Consider the following 23,906-nt stretch of genomic DNA (forward strand, 5'->3'; position numbering starts at 1 on the left):
TGATTTCCTCACCAAAAACAATCATTATCATGTCATCCCTTCATGACAGTGTAACAGTTGCCAAGTACCTTCTACACAGGCTTCAAAGCCATCAAGGATCTCTTTCTTGATCCAGCTTCCAAAGAGTCCTAGTCCCTCGAATGACTCTTATCTCAAGTCACCCAGCACCTTATCTGGAGATTACAGCTCTCAGAATGTAACCCCACTTTACCTCTTGTGCCTTTACATCTCAATTTGTTGGGTCCAGAATATATAAATCACAAATTTAATTTAATCTATACAATAATGTCATTTTTTAATGCTGTATTTAAAAAGGCTATGCAACTAAACTAGCGTATATTATTTTTTATTAATTTTTTACCATTTTGTCAGGATCTTCCATTTACTGGACCCATGTTTTTAAAACAAAGTGATCATTTTTGACACGTTACACACCCTGCTTAAGTGTATTGATTCCTTAATGTCTTCTTTTGGTGAGTGTGTGAAATGCAATTGTTTTTTTTTGTGACAGTAATACATTTATATAAACATTTGTGCCCTCTTTGTGTGTACTTTCCTCCACCTCTTCCCAGACTTACTGCACTCAGTGACCTCCATGACTCACATTAACTTTCCTCTATGGTACATAAATATATTTATCTGTTGCTGGCAGGTTTTATTGGGACACTTTTATATCATATCAATAATAGATAAACATGGTGACTTGCAATGTAACAGCTGGGAACTAGCTGTGCTTTTTTTCCCCCACTGTGACCAATATTTTAGCGCCCACTTTTAGGTCTGCCTTTTGCAATTTGTATGGGAGAGAATCTTACTTTCAAAAGTTGTCTTTTTGTTGTAATTTATTCCTGATAAATAACAAATAAAGTAACAAAATTGTGATTATTATATCCGCCAAAAGAATCATGCGTCGCTCGCATGTGTGCGTGCGTCCGTGCGACGTGACTGTGCACCTCGTTGTTGTTCACGGCTAATCTCGCATTCTGCTGCGGCAAATATTTTGGGAGGCCAGTTATGTCTGCATGTTCAAGGACCTCTTGTGTCGGCGGTGACTTTCTCAAAAACCTGTTTTATACTGCTATTGACAGCCTGCTGACTCCTCACTCACTTCTTTTAGCTGGCCCCGGGCCGGTAGGGGCCGCAAGCGATCACACAGCCGAGTGCATCACCAAACCCCAGCTGCTACTCTGCGGCAAGTGACACAGTGTGGGGGAAAACCATAGACTGTATGTCTATAGGGAAAACAGCTTGCTCACTTTTATTGTTTTGGACAATGTATCTGGCTATCAGCTAACAGCCAGCAGATCTAAACACACAGCTGACTGCATCGCCGCCGCTCAGCTGCTGCTCTGCGGCCAGAGAGAGTTATTCTGTGCCTTTTTCATTGGGCATCAACCTCCCGTTCACATGTGTATTCAAGTAAAAATAGACTAAATGCCTAAATTATTTGTAATTTTGTTTCAAAGAAGGCCCATGTAAGTGTTTCCTCATCTGTTACCCATATACAAAACGCTTACAGTTAAGGAAAGACCATTGTGGTGGTAATAGGACATTTTTGTTTACCATTGGTTGGAGACAGGAAGCGAACAAACAGTCTTTGGTGTCAGAAGAAACAACGTTGTATAGTCTGCCCTTCCATGAACTACAACCTTTCTATAGCACTATGAAAGTTTCACACTACTTTCTGCAGTGAACATAAGAAAACATAATTTTCCATTAATCATGTAGAGTTGGCAGTGAACAAGGAAGGACTAGGCTGCCAAAGTATGAAATGTGTTTTTAAATTATCTTCGAGCAACAAGAAAATTGAGAGATTATGAGATGACCTTAATTTATCTGAGCTCTGCATGTGTGACCATTAATATGCTCTTCAGATTTAAGATGGCTACATTTGCTCAGGATTTATTCCCTTGCAAAATAGTAAAGTATGCTTTAAAATAATACAATATTTTCCTAACTGTCATGATGAATGAAAGTTGGTGGAATTGACATCTTACCAGAGTTCTCAAAGTCTTTATAAGAGGATACCCAGGACTCAGACATCCCCAACAGGGTGTTCTCCATGATCTGGATGTCGGTGATGGGACAGTTGCATTGGGGATAATCGTCGGCACACTGACAGATGCAATGGTTGTTACTGCACACGTACTCCCCCTCTCCATTGCACATGATGTAGCTCAGGGCCGACTGGACAAACTTCTCCTGCAGGTAATCTGGGAAAATGACCTGAAGACCTGAAACGAGATAAATGAGTGGATTGAGTTAAACAGAATGTGGGGAAAAAAAAGAAAAGAAATGACAAAGTACAATTCAAGAAAAAATAAACGAAAATACATTCCAGTCCTTGTTCAATTTTCCTTGTGTTGTAAATCGGTGAAGCGTTTGGGCAAAAATAAATCTGAAATGTGCAGTCTTCATGCTTTTCACATCACAGAAGTGGCCCAAACTAAATAATGACAAGAGCTTAATACCAAATCTTACAAAATGAATTTGAAAAGTGACATGAATCATTTTGTTTTCATCATTTTGTAAGCAAATGTCTACTTGTGCTCAGAGTAAGAACTGAAATGGAAAAATGAGAGCCGGTAATACTGTCAACGCATGATACCCATACTGTTCAATACGCAGACAAAGTAAACACATATGTGAGAAAAAAAGTTACCAGAGTGGAAAAGGAAAAGCCGTAGCTAAATGGAAGGCTGCCCTTCCGGGATTGCTTTGTGTCATAAGCGCTCGTGTAATTTTTGAAAGGATGTGCTTCAAAGCTCGACTATGTTCAACTTGAGCTGCCTGTTCTGTGGCTAGTCACTCATGATGTGACAATGTGCAACAATGATTGATGCCTGCTTGCGCTGTGTTGGATTATTTAGCACAGAATTTATTTTACTTCGTGTTTCCATTTGTATTTGTTTCTGGTTCACATAAGTGGTTTGCATTCGGCTTATTGTATGCTAATGCCTAATGGGAATAATATAATTCATATTCTAGAGGCCAATTTAGGGCTGAAGCTGAAAGTACCACTTCACTCTCACCATGGACATGATATTTATAATTGTTAGAGTCTGAGACAATACCTATCTCACCCTGGGTATCTCACAGAACTGAAGCTTGATCAGCGAACAGTAAAGCCTTTCTCTTCAGTCCAGGCCCGGGGAAAATAAACCCCCAGCTCCACGAATCACTCGATTGGAAAATAACTAAATAGATCTTTTTCCTTCTTCCAGGACACGGCATTATAGTGAGGCAATATTTTCTTAATAGGTTTTACTTGAGCACAAACAGTGCTTCAGCAGAAAATAGGCAACCAGGAACCAGAACATAACACGTTATTGAATGATGAACGATTGCATTATTTTTTCCGCTCACGTATTATTTTCACCTTTGGGTGAAAAAAGGAATCCATTTATGCAGAATCAACATAATCTATCTGAAATGAAAGGGAGAATAAAGGCTACAATTTCATACTGTACACATGAATCATTTTGGGGGGTATTGTCATAGAGTTGAATGGTATTTCGTATTGTGCATGTGCATGTGGCAATTAACGTTCCCGATTTCCACCCACAACACACGCTAAACTGTCAAACTGTGTTTGATTTAGAAGCAAATGAAGATCTTAATACATGCCAAGTTTTGTGTGTGACATCTAGGACAACTTCCAAATAGATTGTCATGGTGACACCCTTTGAAAAACATTGCTGGGTAAATGATCCAAACACATACTGTGTGTGTCAATTCTACATGCCAGTTATTGATGCTAATAGTTCAGTCCTATTTACCAGGCGCGCCACTGATTCTGGGATTGTTTTCACCTCGTGAGTCTGCGTGTGAGTGTTTATATGCCTGTTGGTGGGCAGATCTTGACACCAGGATAGCGTCGGAGACATTCATGAAAGATTACAGGTGCGTAGGTCAGATTAAAATGAAGGCTGAGTTCAGAAGTAGGAGGATATCAAATGAGGAAGCCCCCCCCCCTAAACTTTAAGCCCCTGGACCGATTTGGTGTCGTGGCTGGTGTGAGTTCATGGTCAGATGGTTATTTAGATGTTCATACAATCATGATCTCAGTTGAAATACGAACCGAAAAAAAACCCACGTTCAACATATATTTAATCTGTTCTTGTGTACCTCTTTTTCGATACCAGTAGGTTCCCTTCTCCTCTACAGAACCTCATCAGAACCACAGCCCATCAGTGATGAAGAGAACAGAAGGAGGGAGGGATGGAGGGCGTAAAGGGGATGGATGGATCATGTCTGACCACAAAGAGTTGGGTTGCACGGGGCTTTTTCTCCATCAGGCCTGTCTGCGGCCCCTGGATCCAATATTCATTTAGCTTGATGTATTCCTGGGCTTGAAACTTTAATGTGATTTGTGGGAGAATCCAGATGGCAAGTTCACGGATCAACGCTGCTTACTGACAGTGCTGGTGCCAGCGGCCGGGTGCACAATAACACCGAGTGCTTCAGCCCTCCCTCTTTACTGCTGCTGTTCGACCGTACCCCATACCCCCATCCCACACACACACGCACGCACACACACACACACACCTACACACATTTCTTCTCATATTATTGTGTTGGTACCGGCAGATTGCAGAGGGAATCGTTTGGGATGCTGACATTCAGTGCAGCAGTATCAGTTTTGCAATCTATTGTTTTCCACCTTCTTTTCCTCTCAATGTTTCTGTCCCTCCTCTTTCCATGCCTCTTTCTCTCTACCTCGTACTCTGTCTCTGTACACATCTCCTCTGTCTTACTTCATTACACTCACTTCTCCTCCCGCCACACTCGTGCACATGCCCCTTGACTCGTCCCCACCGTCATCCTTTGGCTCCCATTCACTCCATCAATCACTCTCTGCATTCCTGTTTCTTCACCTCTCCTGCTCTCCTCTACGTTCTCCCACCGAGCCCGTATTCAAGAATTGGAAATTTGATGTCTTGTCCTCCCACTCCAGTGTAGAAGTGATGTCATGCAATAAAAGCAAATCAATCAACATTTGTTAGTGCAGTGGGGAATGAGTAAGAGAATTGGAGCCCTCGGGCCAAAAATGAAATGAGAAACTAATCAGAGAAAAACATTTATCTTTGTGACTTTCCTGACTTTGCTGTGTTGGTGCAGTAGCATGTGGGCATATTGAGAATGATTGGGCTATAAAGCTTCAGTTTGTATAGCTCTGATGCAGGTATTTGTTGGGAAAAACACTGGATTCTGGAGCAAAGAGTTACACTTACCATCATTAAAGAGTTACTGATGAAATGAATAGGTGCATATTGGAATTCCCGTGCAGCCATTTGATAACCTCCAACTTCATGCTCTGGCAGTGCACATAATTCCCTGCAACCAGCATGCCTGGCTCACTCTAAATAAATAGCACCTCAAAATGGCAGTTAATCTCACTGCATACATCAGAGGCTGATATATTTCCTTCACGTACGTCGGAGGATATGGGCCTCCAAACATTCCATGAATGCTAAAAAATTGAGACTCTGCGACTGCGACTTTGCCTTTTCATCGTGTCTCTTTCGAGAGTGCTCTATTTTTGCACAGTGATAGATGGGGAGTGTAGGCCACAACTGAGGCTTGTAACTGCCTTGGCAAGCAGTTGCCTGCTTATTGCAATGCCACGCTCCGCCTCATAAGTTTCAGTTTCATTAAAGATTAATTGACCATCGTGTGGCCGCAATTTCGCAAAATAATCATTACTTAATCCACTGGTGCAATAAAGTGCATTACTTGAATGGCGGCATTAAATTACCATCGGAGGTTATCGTTGCAGCCATGATACAAAAGCAAAGACCTCTGAACTGGATGATTGCCTGTTTCTCTTCAGTCCATGGCCTGCCCAGTCCGCCCTGCTGATCCCTAGATGCTTAAAACAGAAGGGGCATATAGCCTTAAGATTTGCTGTGTTGGCCCATTTCACAAGAGAGCTGTTCTTCCACAACTATACGGTACAGGTGCAGCTAAAGCAGCTATTATCCACTTCTCATTTCTTTACATAAAGCGCTTTAGGTCTCTGACAGTGTGCGTGTGTGTGTGTTGGCCCTGACAGGGATAACATGTTCCACTGGAGCTATTCTCAGCTCTCAGAATATGTTAGCATTTTTTAAAGTTCTGAATGAGGTGTACTTAGCATTCAAATGGATAATGTGTTGCTGTGTCTGCACTGAGTAGATTATCGTAGATTACCATAAGTGTTCCCAGCACCCTAGAAGCCAGCAGGCTGTGTTTTCGAACAGGACTGTTGACGAGTTTGTTGCACAATCCTACTAAAGTATTTGTGTGTGGGAATGATTGCTCGGGACAATTTAATCAATATTTCCATCTCAAATATGTCCAAAGTGCAGAACAAAGAATGTTTTTTTTGTTTTTCAAACCTGAGTGCTTCGCCGAGGTTTGTGGAGTTTTTATGGTACATTAATATTTAGGCATGCATATATATGAAACGACAAAAACAACAAAGAAGTGTCAAATCCTATTTTCTGGACATATTAACATACAAGTGCCTGCATATGCATATGTGATACATGCCGCTGTATCTTTGTGGAACAGAAAGACTTGCAGAACACAGTGCTTTCCACACAATACCTCTATATGACGTTGGCTCTGAAGCTCACTTAGTCACATTGTTAACACAAAGAGCAGCAAGGATGGAGGTTCAGTAATCACTGTAAAAGCATAAATTACATATAAAAATGGCCTTGGTATTCAGGGCTTGCTGCTCCTGCCTCTTGAAAATAGGAAATTGCTGAAATTGCACGTTACAGCAATTGCTGGATTGACGAGGGCAGTCTGGAGAGGTAGATGCGCTCTCCATGGTGCTGAGTTATTGCTAGCTGTGCTGCACACTGGACACAAGACGAGTCAGAGTATAAGTAAGTTGGTGATGATTAGTTTTTCTCCTTTTGCTGTGTGCAGGATCACAGTTGGGCAAATGCAATTTTGTATTTTAATTTTGGTAGGAATTATGCCCTCAAAATATTGCAATTTAACTATAATAATGTAAATGTAGGTAATATAATTTAGTTTTGAAGCAACACAATAAATAAATATTAGCTGTGTTTCAAAAATATGCATGTTGTGGTTGCTGTTGGCTGCTTGTGCACTACAGTTGCACAGTTCAAGCTGTTCCGTCGTGTGCTATCATGTGTCCCCGCACAGCAGTATCAGTAGGGCCTCGGCTGGTGAGATGTACTAGTGTCACACTTTCGAATGCACGCACGCACGCACAGAAAGAGATGCACGCATGAGCACACGTACACACTCTTTGCAGGCTTTTGCAAAAAATCACATGTTTTACAAGAACCCTGGAGAGGGGGAGGAGAGGCGTATGACAAGCTCTGACATTTCCATTTCGGCTATAAAAGATACAACTGTCCTCAAAGTGTCAAGATGTGCTGTATAAACGTCTCACATCAAAAGCCCAGATGCATCACAGAAATCAAGCATCCCTAAATACAGAAATGTTAATCAATTTGTGTTGGGAGGCACATACTTGCCCTACACTTTGCAGAAACTGTTGTACAGTTTTGTGGGTTATCTATTATGTTATTTGAATATTCAACATTTTTAAAGTTATTGTACACATCATCATGTCAACTACCTCTGAAAATCTGATTCCACTATAATGCAAATGTATTATAGTGTGTGTATCTACTGTAAATCATTTCATTAGTGATAAATATATCTGTAACTAGAAAACTGCACTCAATTAGTTAGCTGTTAGCCACACAAACCTTCAAAAAAAGTGACCGCAAAGTAGCCGTCGAGAGGTACTCAGCAGTGCTTGTGCTGGTAGTTCTGTTAGCTGTTAGCCAAACTCACTGTCCAAAACACAAAACAATGTGCAAACTGTTTCTCTGGTTGCAGAGTAGCGGCTGGGGGCCGTGGATGCACTGAGCTGTGTTATCACTAGCGGCCCCTACTCGGCGAGGGCCGGTTAAGAGCGGTGCGTGAGGATTAAGCAGGCGGTTGATGGCAGTATAAAACAGGTAATAAAAGGTGTTTTTGAGAAAGCGCGAGTCACCGCACACAGGAAGAGGTCCTTGAGCATGCAGCCATAACTGGGCACCAGAAATATGATGCAGTTAGCGGTAGCAGAATGCGGGATTAGCCGCGGACAAACGGAGAGGTGCACGCTCACTCAGTCACGGGCAAACGCATCCAAACACAACCAAACACATAACCTCTCCCCAGGCTTACACCTGGCGGAGATAATAATGTCCTCCTAATACCTGGAAGTACCATTTGTTATAAAAAAAAAAAGTGAAATATAATCATCTTTTGTCCACACGTTCTTACCAACAACTGAAGTAATGTGCTACACACAGTAGCACACAGAACTTAAAAACAGTTCAACACTCTAAGGGTCCTTTTGAACACAAAAAGAAGAATAAAGTAAAGAAACCCCCAATCAATTGATGAAACAGAATCTGTCAGAGAGAGAAAAAAGAGTGAGTGGAAAACCTGAAATGCTGAAATGGCAGCCTAAAGCTGGCAAGAGTGAGCGGAGAGGGAGATTTATGGTTACGCTGGCTCAAATGGAAACTCACTCTTGATTGACCACTTCCAATTGAAAGCTGACCTCGAGGTCAACATGGGAAGATTTCATCAGGTACTGGGTTTTCAGAATGTTAGAGAGAAGTGAAAAAATATGTCCAGCTATCCATCTTGATGGAAATGATCCAGTGCTATCAGTTCTCTGGGCAAAAGGAGGCGCGCTTTCATCAAGGAAATGGCTGCCTCGGTCCCATACATGGGCCTGTCCAAGCGCTGGGTCGATACCTCAGACCACCGCTGTGACATGAGGTATAGCACGGCTTAACTTGATGTGGTTAGTATCCCCACGTTAAGAGGATTCAGAAAGAAAAAAGATGAATAGCAAAGACCAGACTGTGTTTTGTGTCTGTGTATGGACAAAGATGCAGAGTAAGGGCGAGAGAAACTGAGCAAAAGAGAAGATGATGAAAATGCCTCCGTGTGTTTATTTGCTCCCTGTGTTTCGCAAGACTGTTATTCAGCAAATTATTCTCTGGTAACCAAGGACATTGTGTTTACTAATATACTTTAGTCTCCGAATCAATTTTTTTAACAAGTCTGCCATCAAGAACAACTTAATTGATTTGTATGTTTGTTTGTCTTCCCCATGATGTTTGCAGCGCTTTCACTTGAAAAGGAGGGACAGGCATCGAGCGACAGAGCAATGAGTATCTAATTCATCACTCTCCGCACGACTTGCCTACAGGGCCGGTTTAATTTATTTTCACTTCACCCCTTTGAAAACTGTTGGCTCAGGCTATTCTAACATATTCATAAATCTTCCAAGATAGGCTCGTGGCTCTTCAAAGATAGGCTGTTGAGGAAACTGGAGAAAAAGAAAAGAGAGACAACATGTGCTGGTGATGGAAAGAAACTAATTAGTTTGCTTTTGTTTCGGTGCTAATTTATGACAGCCATATTGGAGGTGATTGGGTCCTTAGGTAATGGCTTGTGGAGGTTCCAGGGCCTTTGTTTGGCCCAGTTAATATATGTAACAATTCTTTTTTTATTTCCAGTGTGTGTCAGAATAATAATATTCCAGTTCTCTGCCCAATACCCTGAAAGGCCCTGCTGTTTTGCGATTTAAATACCAGAAATTCAATTAAGATAATCAATGATGAATACTAACAGATGGAAGGAATTGGGGCAATAACAGAAAATAAAAAGGCGACTATTTTCTCCCTGCCACCTGAAACATACTGTATAATAAGAGTTAATTTAAACAATGACAATCCACACAATTTGTCGACCACATGCTAATATCCTCTTTCATTTTATTCTCACAACTCAATAAGCTATTTCTACTTGCAGGTCCCAGTGGAGACAGAAAGTGAGAATCCAGACAAAACCAATAGCATCGGATTTCTAAGCTTTAGCCTGGAGAGAGGACAAACAACCAACAAATGAATGTGGGAGAACAGAAGTGTATTTAAATCCCAATTGTAATGAAGCTAAATAGTGTGGATCTTTCATTGCGATTTAATTTAAGAGAATAAAGAAAAAAAGAGTTATTTTAAAAATGTCAAAATCACAAAATCCACAAAAGGATCTAAGAGTTGGTGGCTTTTGCTTCTTATGCATAATATGCCTTTGACCCAGTCGATAATTTGTAATGCAAAACAGGTTGATTACATCATGTTCAGAGACATAAATGTGTGCAAGGTTATAACGTAATTTGTGTTGACTGGGCCAGAAACAAGGATTTCCTCATGCATGCCCACAGATAGTCTCTGCAAGCAACATACTGCATCGTGATGCCCTCTTTTACGGTTTTAGCTAAAGTGAATAAATAGAATGCACTCTGGCGCTAAACATGCCAACATATATAACTGAAACTTCCTTAGTTTGCAAAGTTCTGTGTCTAGATCAAAGCTTTGATCTAAAAAAAAAAAAGGTTCCAGTGCCATCTCTAATTCTGAGGATTGTCGGGGGATAAGGAAGAAAAAGGGGGGTGTGGGGGGTTAAATTGCCAAAACATTTCCCAAAGCAAAACTGTGGGAGAGAGTTTATGCTTTGATAGGTAGCTCCCTCGAGATGATATTCTACTACAGCATTTTAATCTCAATCTAAGAGAAAGCGGAGGAATTATCCGGGGAGTGTCATATCCGCATTGTGTTATCTGTGGCTCACAGTCCCGCCAGCTCACACAAAGAGCAGACCACAGGGGGCGGAAGGAGAGGAAACAAATTCCCTTTTGTTGAGAATTCTGTTATTTTGGGGAGTCAGTCTAAAAGTGTAAAAATTTGACCACATCTTAATTCACTAGTTCGATAATATAAAACAGAATGCTGTCTCAGACTGTTCTAAAACCAATTCCACCAAAGTTATTTTCTCGAAAAGCAGTTATTAAAGTGTTTGGTTACAGGTTTTATATAATTGTCTTGTATATATTTTCAAACAAAGTTTTGCAGTTACACTTGTGCCTCAAGGTAGATAAACTGCTGAGGTTTGGAGCGAAAGATATACAAATGGGAATGAGAAAGACATGATTAAAAGTTTAATTAGAAGAACGAAATGGAGTGGGTTTTCTATTACTGCATCCTTGTTGTAACTCACATGGCACTGCATACTAATATGATCCTCTTATTTAATTCATGAATTAGCTAGATTAAGGTTTTTATACGTTTATACATAGGAGACAAAGATTTTTGATCAACATTTACCAGTTGGTGAAAGACAATCAGAAAATACATGGTTAGAGTGGCCAAATTATGATGTGATCATAATATGGGCCAGTCTACACCGTACAGACTGGACGTACAGACTGGGTGGATTTAGTTCAGTTAAGAGCAGAGTGGAAAAAGAAAGAACAGCTGAAAAAATTAGGAAAAGACAAATGGGCGGCGGAAGGGATAGATAAAGCAAAGTGGTGGATATGTTTAAAAAAAGAACAATTTTAGAAATATAGGAAAACTGAAGAATAAGCCGACAAGATAAAAAAGTACTCGACACGGCTCATCAGAAATGACTCCCAAGTAGGGTGGGAGATCACACACACACACCATTCTGAAAATTTCAACTGACAGAAAACGAGATGTGCATAACACTGTCTGCAATTACACCCATGAAAAGTAGAATTCAACATTTTTTTTAATCACAATCTCTTTGTTCACTCACTGGTAGTGATTTAAACCGTCTGAAAAGGACAGTCCCACCGTCATGCAGTGCAGAAAAAACATGAGACTGCCGTAAAAAACAGAAAAATTGTTAAAGTCATTTTTGTGTTATTATCCCCTTTTGGACCAGAATTAATTGATCAGGACCCACATTTAAGTATCAAGTATCTTCAGACAGATGACTCTTCATTCTTGGTTATTCTCACTCAGCCAGTGTTGTGTTACAACTACATTGGCTAATCTCTAGTTTTTGTAAACCGGTGCATATTTTAGTTTAGGATTAACTTGATTAAGTGGCCAGAGGCTTTCTTCAGTTTACGTGCACACTGAAGAAGCCTCTGGCTGAAAGCTGGAGCATTTGTGCTGCATTATTTTTCCTGTGCTGATGAATGAGGAAACCAAGAGTTCAAAACCTCCCGACCAAGTTTATGAGAACAAACCGTTTCTACTTTATGTATCAAACGGTTTGGTTAAACACATCAGAGCAAAGAGGGCAGAGATGCATTTTCATAGCTTAGGTGCAATCTTGTTTTTTCGGGTTCTATGAATCGGCATTTTTCATTCTCAGGAAGAAAACTACAAATCATCCGGGTGACATATTGTCGCTGTCCTGTGGAAACCATGTAATTCCAAGACGTCAACATTTCACGAGCGATGGAAGAACAGCCTTGTTTTCAGACAATACACTGTTCGGGTAACCGGGTGCGGTTGTAAAATTGTTCATTCAACTTAAGAAGTAGGGGGGGTTTCCACAAATCATCAAGGACTACTTACTTTTGGTTTGATTGCCAAATGTGGGGATGCATGGTTTTCAACTGGACAGCGGAGATATAAGTATATTGTCTAGCAATCAAAATCAACACAGATATAGTGTTCACAAAGAAGTCATTAATTCAGGTGAGGCATCTAGATGTGCACATTGTAGAAAAAAAATCAAGTACTAGATAATAAAAATAGAATAGACAAAGAAGAAAAACATTCAAATTAAGCAGTGATTCACAATAAAAGAAAGACATACATGAATCTAAATTGTAAAGGCAGGCATGGCTCTTCTTTTCCACATTGTGATTTTATCATCTGATTACTATTATGCGGACATATGGATGTTGGAAGCCTGAATAACCTTTCTGAGGATTCCATCTCGACTGTCATGCTGAGTGCCCTGTGAGCTCACTGATTTTATGCACCCCTCCTACGCACTACATACTCATATGTACATCATAAAGAAACATATGCGCAGCAGAGTTAAAAGATAAAATTGCATCAGCATTAAAAGGGGTTCATCTCTCTTCTCCTTTCTTTGATGTCTACCTGTGAACCATTACCTCACAGGAATAGGTGTGCGCTTGCCTTCAGTTCTCTATTGATTGAACCCACGAAACATTCAAAATAATGAGTTGGTTGAGCAGTGTGGAGTCGTGCCACACAAGTTCAGTGTCGGTTTATATAAACCTTTGTAAGAAGTTAAAAAGATAGAAGACACCATACAGAAGAATCAGCAAGAGTTACATGTCCTAGATGTCTAATTCTTACTTTTTAAAGTACATCTACATTCGGGTGAATGATTTTTTTTTTTCAGGCTAAAATTACATTTTAACTGAAATGTTGCATGATGTGCATATTTTGCGATTAGATACTGCTGCCAGCGATCTGTGATCTTCTACATTGGCCAGATTTGACTCCTCCCCACAGTTTAAATGCCAAAAGTTAGCATTTAAGCTAATTGTCTGGTTAAAGGTCAATAGGCATTTCAAAATGAGACACATGGTGGGTGTTTATTAAATGTGCTGGAAGCTGCTAGTGCTTAAAAGAGCAGTCCCAGGCCAAGCCAATGTCTTCCTCCTCAAGGGATAGCTTGTGAAGTCCATTTATGGCGTGTTGTCAAAGACGTGGACAATGCTGTCAGAGCTGTTATTTTTTGGGCATTGACTGTAAAGACCAGTCAAGGGATTCAGTAAATCTGTCAGGGAATACAATGATTTTGTATGAAGAAAAGGCGATAAAGCTGCTTTTGGAACCACTATGGAGTTCACAAGTTGTTCCAAATGGCTCAACTATTCGTTTTTCTACACATCCAATTATTCTAAGTGCACCCAGATAAAAGAAATACAACATTTAAACACATGCTGCTATAATGGTGCTGTATACCTTTTCTTCTGTAGAGTATATATTTTCTTCTTCTAATCACACTAATCACAATTACCACAGTTATAACTCTAAATACCCTCGCAATTACAGATTAGACGGTAGCAACCACTTAACAATTTACTTAAGTGGTCAGAGACACTCTATCAATCACGTAGTGCCACTCTAGTTGCCAAAGAAAAGCAGCTAATAACAACTATCTGAAGATGTCCCAACACCCGCATCAAACACCTGAGCAACCATCAAGCCATGCCCGACAAAATGTTCATACCACCACAGCAACCAGATGCCAACCTTGCAACTAACCTGAACAGCTATAGAACATACCTGCAACAACCTAGCAGCCGCTTCAAGCTATGCCCTACCAGCCACACATTTAGCCATGCACGGCTTAAAGGGTGATGCTAAGGTATTTTGCATATATAGCTACAACAATTAAAAGTTACTGCAAGAATTGCATCCTTTTCTAAGTATAGAGAATAATCTAAAGACCGTCTCAGTGGGTCATCTGCTCGTGTTTGTTGGAATATCTAGAACCAGATGCGATGGTTATATATTGCACTTCCCAGTAGAAGAAAAAACAACATTATTTTGAAGCTGACTGAATTAACTACGAACAATAGAGAAAATCAGCATAAATCCGACCAACATGGGACTCAATGCAGACCACAGCCAGTGACCTAACTGAATCAAAACGTTTAACCTTAACAAATTTTATGTGCGTAGGAGGACAAATTCTTTATACATGCACATGACTGGTTTGATCTGAGAGGAATGTATTGTTCACCAGGGGATGAAATAAGACTAAATGTTACACTTCAACTAGCGTTCATGTCAAAAGGAGAGCTGTGAGGTGAATGAAATGATTGGCTCTTATTATGAATGTATTTCAACAGCATTAAACTAAACTAACATATCTCTATTAACTACACGTCTGTGTGAAGTGCTATCGCTTTAAAGAGCACGATGAAGAGCACTGTGATTGTTGAAGAAGTTACGCCATCAGTTGTCTAATTAAATGCAGAAACGATAATTGCTCTTGAAAGAACGTATTTTCAGGAGAACTCTCAACACCTCCTGTCACACTTTGCCCACACACAAAATGCATAAACACACTATATATATATATATATATATATACTTTGGCCCAATGCAAAACTTTAAGCCAGAAACCAATCGGAAAAGCTTTTCCACTCTATTGGAGTTATTATCAAGCCAAAAGAAAGAATCTTTTCCAGGCCTGTCATCTATCAATTGGGTGTCAAAGCAGTCTTCAAAGCACAAGGCTAATACGTTTGGTGCGTGACAATAAAGCTTTTCCCAAAACCTATAGAGTCCTTTGAGTAAGTGGCAGCGGAAGACTTAAAAGTGTTTCTTTGACAAACCACTTAGTTCTCTGATTTTAGAGGACGAGTAATGATTCCTTCAGAGAGAGGAAATAGAGGCGGGGGGGGGGGGGTGATAAAATAAGCCTCTGTGATTCTCAGACTGGTTTTAATAACCTGCGTAAACTCGACTAAATCAAAGAAACAATCACGCTATTCAAACACTTGACCTCAGTTACACAGGCTTTCATACTTCTTTTTTCCCTAGGGTGACTGTCACTGCAAGCATGCTTCCAGTATGCTAATTATTAGTTGTATCAATGTTTAAGACATAACTCTTTTCACTTAAAAGAACATTACCACTAATGGGTAAAAGTTGCTATTTGCATCCGCTGACATATGATCTGTGAGTAAAGCGCCAGAGGATTCATTTTAAAAGTCTTTAATGCGTTGAAAACATTCTTGAGATACATTCTGATGGACTAAAAATATCAGAGTTTGATATAGCGATACTATATTTTACCTTCATGGAGAGTGCATGGCTTTCTCGCTCATGTCTGAATGGTTTGCACAGTTCATGCAGCTGTTTTGTATTTAGGCTGGGCTTTGAACAAAGCTTTAAGAGAGACTGAAGAAAACGATTAAGACAGCAAATATCTATAACCTCAGAGAATCGCACTGCCGTCCCCAGAGGATTGGGGAACAAATCTATCCCAGGCCCAATTAAAAAAAATGCACTGACATTCATTCTTGAGAATGCACACGTTTCCCTTGTGCAACTAAGAGTATTTTATTTATGACTATAGATGTCCTTTACTTTTAGAGGATAAAATGGAGTTGACCCTGCTGCCCTGTTGTGTCAAACACCACTCTGCAGCATGTGGGAAATATTGATATGCCGGGATTGTTTACCTTGCAGATGAAGCTTGCTCTCAGGGCTCTGCAGAAGGATCGAGCTGACTGAGTCCAGATTGTCATAGCTACTGCATCCCAGGGGCCCCGTCCTCGTCTCTGTCACCTGCAAAAGAATACAGACTAAAAATGAAATGACCATTTGAAGCAAACAAATGCACTTGCGCCATTTGTTCCAATGTGTGTTTGAGAGTGCAAACACCTGCAGGAACATGATGTGCATATAGAAGTGGACACATTTTCACTTCTTGGTCTTCACAGTGTGCGGTACTCTGCTACACTCTACACTTTAAGACAACATAATGCAAGACCCCCCCCCTCCCCCCCCAGCCATTAACAATGTCAGGCGGTAGTAAGATGTTAACATCTGCTCATCACTGCTGTCAGTGGATAATGTAACAGTATTAGCACAGACTTAGATTTCCACACGTGCTAATTGCACTGAGTTAACACAACAGTCCTGTGGCCCACAGACACAGGGCTGTTGTCTGGCTACAGGTTTTCACACATGGAACACACAATTTTTCCTAACACTACTAACTGTTACACGACGCACCTTTAAAAAGGTACAGTGTGTAGCATTTAGGGGGATCTATTGGCACAAATAGAAGATAATATTATATAGTGTATAATCCCCTGAAAATAAAAAGCAACGTGTTTTCGTGATTTCAGAATGAGCCGTTTATATCTACATACGGAGCGTGTCCTCTTCACAGAGCTGGCCGACATGTTTCTACAGTAAACCCAGAACGGGCGAACCGACCGTGGTAGTGTATTTGAATCGGCCACCGTAGTTCTCCTACACTCTTGTCGCACGGGATAAGTTTCAAGTGGTTGGAATCTGCAGATTCTACATACACGACTACACCTTTAATGTAGCAGCTGGTGAAATTTCCAACTTGTTGCAAAGATGTTATTTCTTTGACTACGCCCTTGTTCTGTTCCATACAACAGCCCTGAGACTATGGCAGCGGTTCTTGTTCCCCATCCACAGACCTATGTCTAAAGAAGTAACGACGCTATTCAGTTGTGAAGAGGCTGCTTTAATAGATACAGCTCACACATCTGAGACCTTGAAGGGATTGCTGCGCTTGAAAAGAAAGGAAGGAGAGAAATCTCTCCTCTTTTCGGTTGCCTCTGCTCATTAGGTTCTTCATGGTAGCTCCTAATAGTACTTTTACAAGGTTCCAAAAAGCTTAAAGAGATCAGCAAAGGAGATTAAGGGATATACAAAATTAATTTTACAAAAAGCCTTCAGTGTTTCTTGCAGGTCTTAGTTGAGCACAAACATGAACAAAAAAAATGTCAATGTGCACAGGTCACAGACCGATGATTTGAACATGCCAGAAGACATTTTTTGACTGCTGTTGTCTTTATGTTTAAGTACAGAAATACATGTTGTGTCTATAATGGTAAGGAGAAGTTTCTTCAGCATTATACTGCAGTGTGTTTAGTACTGTCGACAGAGTGGGGGCTTTCTGCTTCACCAGTGGCTGATGAGCTAAAGAATGTGTGATCAGCATGTGTCTGTCGCAGGTGTTGAAAGGGATTTTCTCGGCCACTTGGGGGCAGCGGAAACAAGCTGTTATCACATTATTGACATTATCACCTTTTAGGTTGATATGGTGAATTTGTTAGCAGCATTACCATCCATTAAGAGTTTTGTTTCTTGGTGAATGCAAGTCTAATATTAGCTCTCATTTTAGTGGTTTCTGGTCTCCACTAACTCCTTTAGCCACCAGATGCTTCACTATGTTTACCAGCTAGTTTTGTTTGTCAGCCATTCGGTGCTGGTAGGTAGTGCACAGTGGTTTTATCACAACTTTCTCACTGAAAACAAAAGAGCAAACCAAAACAATGAGCTGAAAGGCGCTATGTTCCGCCGTACAGAACTGTAGCGACAGGTGTTCATCTTCTGTGCACGTGCGACCCACTTCAGATCAAATATTCATGTGATTCACTGTGAATATAAAAACATTGAATATAGCTGCTTTGAATTTGAACAGGAAATCCCAGAAATGGGAAAGAAAATAGAAAGGATAACAAAGATAACTGCAGAAGTAAATACTAAATTAAAATCGCACCTTAGAACTGTACTAATGTTCCTCAATATGTTTTAAAAACTGTTTTTAGCTTTGTCTAGGAAATTACCGTAGACTTAGAGGGCTTGGGTGCAGATGGAGGGTATTCCAAACAGATACAAAGGAGGGGAGTGGGGGCCAATTCGGGACACTGACGATTAATGTAAGCCATTGTGCTCTCAGTACATCAGCTGTCAGAAGCACCCATTTACACCAAAACCAACAAGTGACCAGCTACTTCTACTTGAAACTAATTACTGAAATCTACTTAATTAAGACTAAATTGGGGTCTTGAGAAAAGGCTTCAGGCCTCAGGCTTCACCTGACAAAAAACATCGCTTTGTTAGGTAAACAAAAATCACTATTGTGAGTAAGATGTCCACCTCCTATGGTCTCAGCAACTTGAGCATTCTACACTAGTGTGTGTGTGTGAGAGTGTGTTTGAATGACAGTGTGGAACCATTACTCCTGTCTTTAATGTTGATACTGCACCAGATGGTGGGCTGACAAGCAAGAAATTAGACAGATGTATATCTTACCCTTGGCATCAGGCTGTTGGGGGGGGGGGGTGCAAAATCATGGGGAGACAAACTCAGAGGAGAACGTTACAATCTTAGTTTCAAGAATAAATTCAGCTAATTTCCATCAACCGCAGACACATAGTATTCACATCCCAATGCTGTAACATGATTGCTTTGTATGTACTGCGTCGTTTTATCACAATAAACATTTTAATCTCTGGGTGGTAAAGTGGTACTATCAATATGACAGTGGTACTGTTGCATTGGAGTGTGCACATTTTAATGACAATAATAAAGTCAATACGGAGTTATAGAAATATTTCTCAATACTATTGTAATGTTAGAAACTATAAAACAAATACTGTATGTTAAAGTCAGTGTAATGTCTTAATGCAACCAGTGCTCTTTAACAACGTTTCCCCGAATGCAACATGCTTCCCTTTAAACACACCCACTATACTAATAGACTATAATGCTGTGAAGTTCAGCCTGTTCATTTTTATATCTATAAAAATGCTGCTTGTTAACAGCAATTCAACTTGGCTGTAAAAATTCACTTTTATTGCTGATACACATTTAAGTTTACTATAAGGCCTATATAAGGGCAATTTTACTCGAATAAAAGTTTATTGCATTTAACTGAAAACTGTATATGAGACATTAATGATTATATTATTGCATTTTTTACTGGAACAACTGGTCCACACTTTGCATTTTCCCGTCTTTATTTCTTCCCAGCCAAGCAGTGGACTTTGAAATGCATTGCATGGCCTTGCATAAAGTGTATGTGCAGATTGATTACGGAGCTAGACTTGCCTATCACACTCTGCCATCGTGACGGCTGCTGACGGTGCTCTTTTTCCTCCATTTTTGTTGTGCTTATCGCCAAATGAATTACTTCCTCCCAAAGATTGTGTTGCATGATCCATGGGGACTGAGACAAGTGACTATCTGTCCTCCGTCGCCATCGGACATTTTCTCAGGTGGCAAAGCAGGCATACTCACAAACTACATTTGCCAGTTGCACACAAATCACACACTCAAATGGATGTGCATAAACATGAGTGCAGCTTGCCAGCGCCAGTTTACCATACAGTAATTTTTCTCCAAGAATGATTATTCCAAGTTGGGAGCAGACATCCCCAGCTTTGTGGATTAGAGACTGACCCTTGTAATCTGAATGACTTTAGGAGGGCAGTATGCTGGGCTTGTTCGGCTCTCTCTTTTCATTCTCTCCAGCACACACCATAAGAGTGCTGTGCACCAGATTATGAAAATGGAGTATAACGCAATAAAAATACAAGGAGCAATCAAAGGACTGAAGTGGGCCGAGGGGGACTTAGAGGATTTGGATTATTAAGCAGAACATAACAGTGGAATCCCAGTGGGCCCAGACTGAATCACAGCCCACAGTCAGAAACCACGGTTCTGGAACATCCTCTCTAATTGTCATCTGTCATCAAGAAAATCATCTTAGGAAGTAAATAAGAAATGATGCACATGAGAGCCTACTTTTCTTCTGGTTCTATATTTTCTGTTGGCAACCAAATGTACATTTACTATTCCCCAACCGCCAAATGTTGGAAAACTAAGTTTCTCCTCTTCTGGGATAAATTCTTTGTTTTCCAAAATGCTAAAAATTCACCCTGGTGACATTCATGCAATGCAGCTGCAGTGTATCGGTGGTGTGTGGGTGGAATATGTGTTTGTGTGTGTTGAGGCTCAATTACATCACTTCTTTCTTTTCATATTAAAATGAATCATATATGAGCTTGTCTCTGTCAGTTACAGACATCATCAGTAGTACTGTAGTAGAAGCACACCAGCTAGGTATTGAGACCTCAAGCATATTATACACTTTTCTCAAGCAATATTCTCATTATACATATCCTATAATTAGAGTAGAAATGTTTATCACTTCAATGGATTCAAAGTGGCTCCGTTGATCCAGGCTCGTTAGGAACCCCTAGCAAGCAAGCCATTGAATGCACCGTATACTGTATTTATATACTTTCAATTGATGCCAGCCCTGTCCATGTGTTTAAGCACACGGGCCTATTGACTTGTACGGTTGACCTTTACGATGCACCTGCCTTTAGCAATTAAAAATCTCATTAGGATCCTGGAGTTTGACTATTTATAGCTCCTTAAATGCAGAGTTTGGAACCGTCAACAGTCAACATGGGAGGCAAAGGTCGACTTATGACAGAGAAAACATGCTGTTGTTACACACAAGCGCTGCAAATATTCTAACAGAGTAATTGACTTACATTATCTTGGAGCGCTGTGAATCATCAGGGATATTCGCAGGCCACTCATAAACTGTGAGACAAATGTCACAGGACTTCATTATGCCTAATTTAAATTAATCAATCAAATTATCAGTTTCTTCACAACAATTTCCAAATCACTACATGTTTCATGGAAGTTTTATGCAAGCTTTGTACATTTGCATATATCTGTATCCCCGTGTATGAATACAAAACTCAGTAATAGACACTAAACTAAATAACACTGCACTATAATGTAAAATCAAAGGGCTCTACGTTTCTATAAACTAAAGTATTAGCTTCATATTAGCACTGCAGCACTGTGAGAATGGAGGAGGAGAAATCGTATGCATTAGAAATCACGCTTGGATGTGTGTGGTATATGTCTCAGTTGTACAATAAAACCTCTTTTCACCAACTTCATTAAAAATATCACACCATATGGAGCTCTCGTTAATTCCATAATTCCCGCAACTTGTGATGGGAGCAGTCTCTCGTTCACTTGTGATTTTCAAACCATACTGAGAGGAGTATATATACTGTATTTCTCAGCAAGCAAACCTCCCATCACACTCTGTCCCCAAGTTGCATTACAACTTGAAAGGCCGAGAAAAATAAAAAGGTGGTTTGAAGCTATGTGAGATAAGGAAAACAATGGATGAAGGCAATACGATGCGTGAGTGGTACGGGGAAGAATACTGTAAGGTTGAACTGTCTTCATTACACATTGCCTCTGCTGAGCCCTCCTAATACGCCCATCACCTGCCATTCTGTTAATGACTTACTATTTCTGGATACATAGACCTGGTCCTCGGTAATTCTCAAAGCCTGACAGTGGAAGATCTCTGAGGACATTTTTTTCTGCCTTGTTCATATCATATATATGGCTACAGTGTTACTGTAAGTCACAGAGGGACAAGGCAACAATGTTTGAGGAACACGTGTAATAGCTCATTGCTCTGATATTTCTATCGCCGTCCTTGTAATTTAGCATTCTTTGGAAAACACTAAATGTGTCTGTAAAAGCCATTTCTTATGTAACTCATTTGTTTTGAATGACACGGAGAAAATGAGCAACTTTGGGGCATTTCTAATAACTGTGGCACCCTGAAATGCACAACTGAAGCAACACTGCGTGTAATTCTGCTTGCTTGTGGCAAATGAAAACTAGACATAAACTGCTCCAAACCTGACTACAGCAGTCGACAACAATCGGGGTCATGTTGTAGAAATGTTAGATTTCCCTTTCACCTTTCACATAAGGCTCACATGACTGGACAGTGAAATAAGAAATAGGATAGTGTGGCTGTGGCTGCTACACTACCAGCACCCACAGCACTGCAGCATCATCAGGGAAAGAAAACGCATATATTGAGCGCTGGTGTAAATCAGAGTAACTGTACGGACAGGTGACCTTGCGATGGATGCAGTAAGCACACTCTCCAGTAGGAATGCCCACTTGCACGTGTGACTGAGTTCACACGCCACATGCACACTCATGTGCATCCGTGATAGCATGCAAGGCTGTATACACAATTCCTAATCGTACTTCATCGAAAGGAAGGCACTCACTCATAAAAAAGTTGGGGTTTTTTTCCATTAAAACACCCCATTGGGCATCTTATTTTCATTTCTAAATGACCCTCCCCTCCCCACTGGAGTCCTAGCTTTCAGCAATCATGTTCAGCCACACAAAGTGAAACAACCACATGCCATTTATTTCTATCAGCAAGGTATGATTTTGTTCTCAGTGGGAAGGGACCTCTCATTGACTATTTTCCTTCTTTTTATGCTGAGAACCCCACTGAAGAAAAGTGGACATGTCCGCATTATAAAATGATTTATTTGTGCCCACTAAAGAACTACTAAGAGAAGGCATAAGGACAAATTGGTACAATAGTGGGAAAGTCATCAGAGCTGTGCAGCCCAGTGGTTAGGTGTAGCTGGGTAAGAATTGACAATAATGATGTACACAGATTTTGGCATAAAGGGTAACTGAGGAGTGATTTATGAATCAGTAAAAAAGAATAATACCCCTATGTTGAATGGCTTCTGTGATTTTTTTTTGTGCTATTTAATAAAAGAGCTGCAATACATTCATAAATAAATGATGTACAGAGTGATGTATGTGTTAATTACCTTTCGGTAAAATGTATATTTACTTTTGACTTTTATGTCTTCATTGCACAGCAGCAGTTTAAGTTCATATTTTTTAATCCACAAGGGGAACAGGAAGCATTTGTTTCAGCCAATGTTTTTTTCTGGGTAGGTGGGTCTCAGGTAAATAACAAGGCTAAGATCCTGCTGAAGGCGCCAGCAGCACAGTGGGGATATGTCTTGGTTTTTGATTAACGTTCACATGTAGCTAAGACCTCTTAAGTCGTGCAAAGGCTCAGGGAGACAGAACGGAGTATCAAGGATGAAAGGTTTGATAAATTCAGACAGCCACTATGCACGTAGTCTATCAGCCCACACATTTAGTGGCAAGCAATTGGACATAGCCCACACAAAGGACATGCACACATAGAGAAAGCTATTCTTCGCTGTTCAAGCATCTCTTTTTTTTTGATATTTTGGTTATTACTGATTTTGATTACTAGTGCATTTTATTTAGCAATAAAATCAGTGCTCCTTAGGGACCAATTTTACATGTAGCACTCTACAAATGTGTTTTCAGTATTCCAACCGTTGCAGCTCGCACAGCATGCGAAACCTGTAGGAGTCCAATAACAATCAAACAATTGTTTGTATTTCTCACTGATGAAAAGACGACCGAGTTTATAATGAGAACACTTGGCATTACTGCCTGCACAGATGTCTGATGTCATCAAAGACTGATTGTTATAAGTCCTGCTGGCTGCCCTGATGTTCACGTAATGTTCGGCTGCTTCATTAGTAGTCTGATAATGACACAGTTAATCAAATGATGCTTGCAAAAAAATGTTACAAAGCATAAAGGTTTTGATAAACCGCAGATACACAGTTAATGTAAATC

At 40.3% G+C, this 23,906-nt stretch overlaps 1 protein-coding gene across 1 annotated transcript in view; it reads right to left on the reverse strand.

Annotated features, from left to right (window-relative positions):
* The window catches only part of brinp1 (bone morphogenetic protein/retinoic acid inducible neural-specific 1), a gene marked incomplete at both ends in the record, with an annotated part of 74,502 nt that overhangs the window by 10,003 nt on the left and 40,593 nt on the right, over positions 1–23,906 (reverse strand). The window contains 2 exons of the mRNA XM_079179459.1: positions 1,998–2,234; positions 16,040–16,145. Of these exons, the coding sequence (XP_079035585.1) occupies positions 1,998–2,234; positions 16,040–16,145 (343 nt within the window). The remainder of the gene's footprint in view (positions 1–1,997; positions 2,235–16,039; positions 16,146–23,906) is intronic.

The sequence above is a fragment of the Pholis gunnellus genome (assembly GCF_910591455.1).
Source record: "Pholis gunnellus genome assembly, chromosome: 18".
Lineage (NCBI taxonomy): Eukaryota > Metazoa > Chordata > Actinopteri > Perciformes > Pholidae > Pholis > Pholis gunnellus.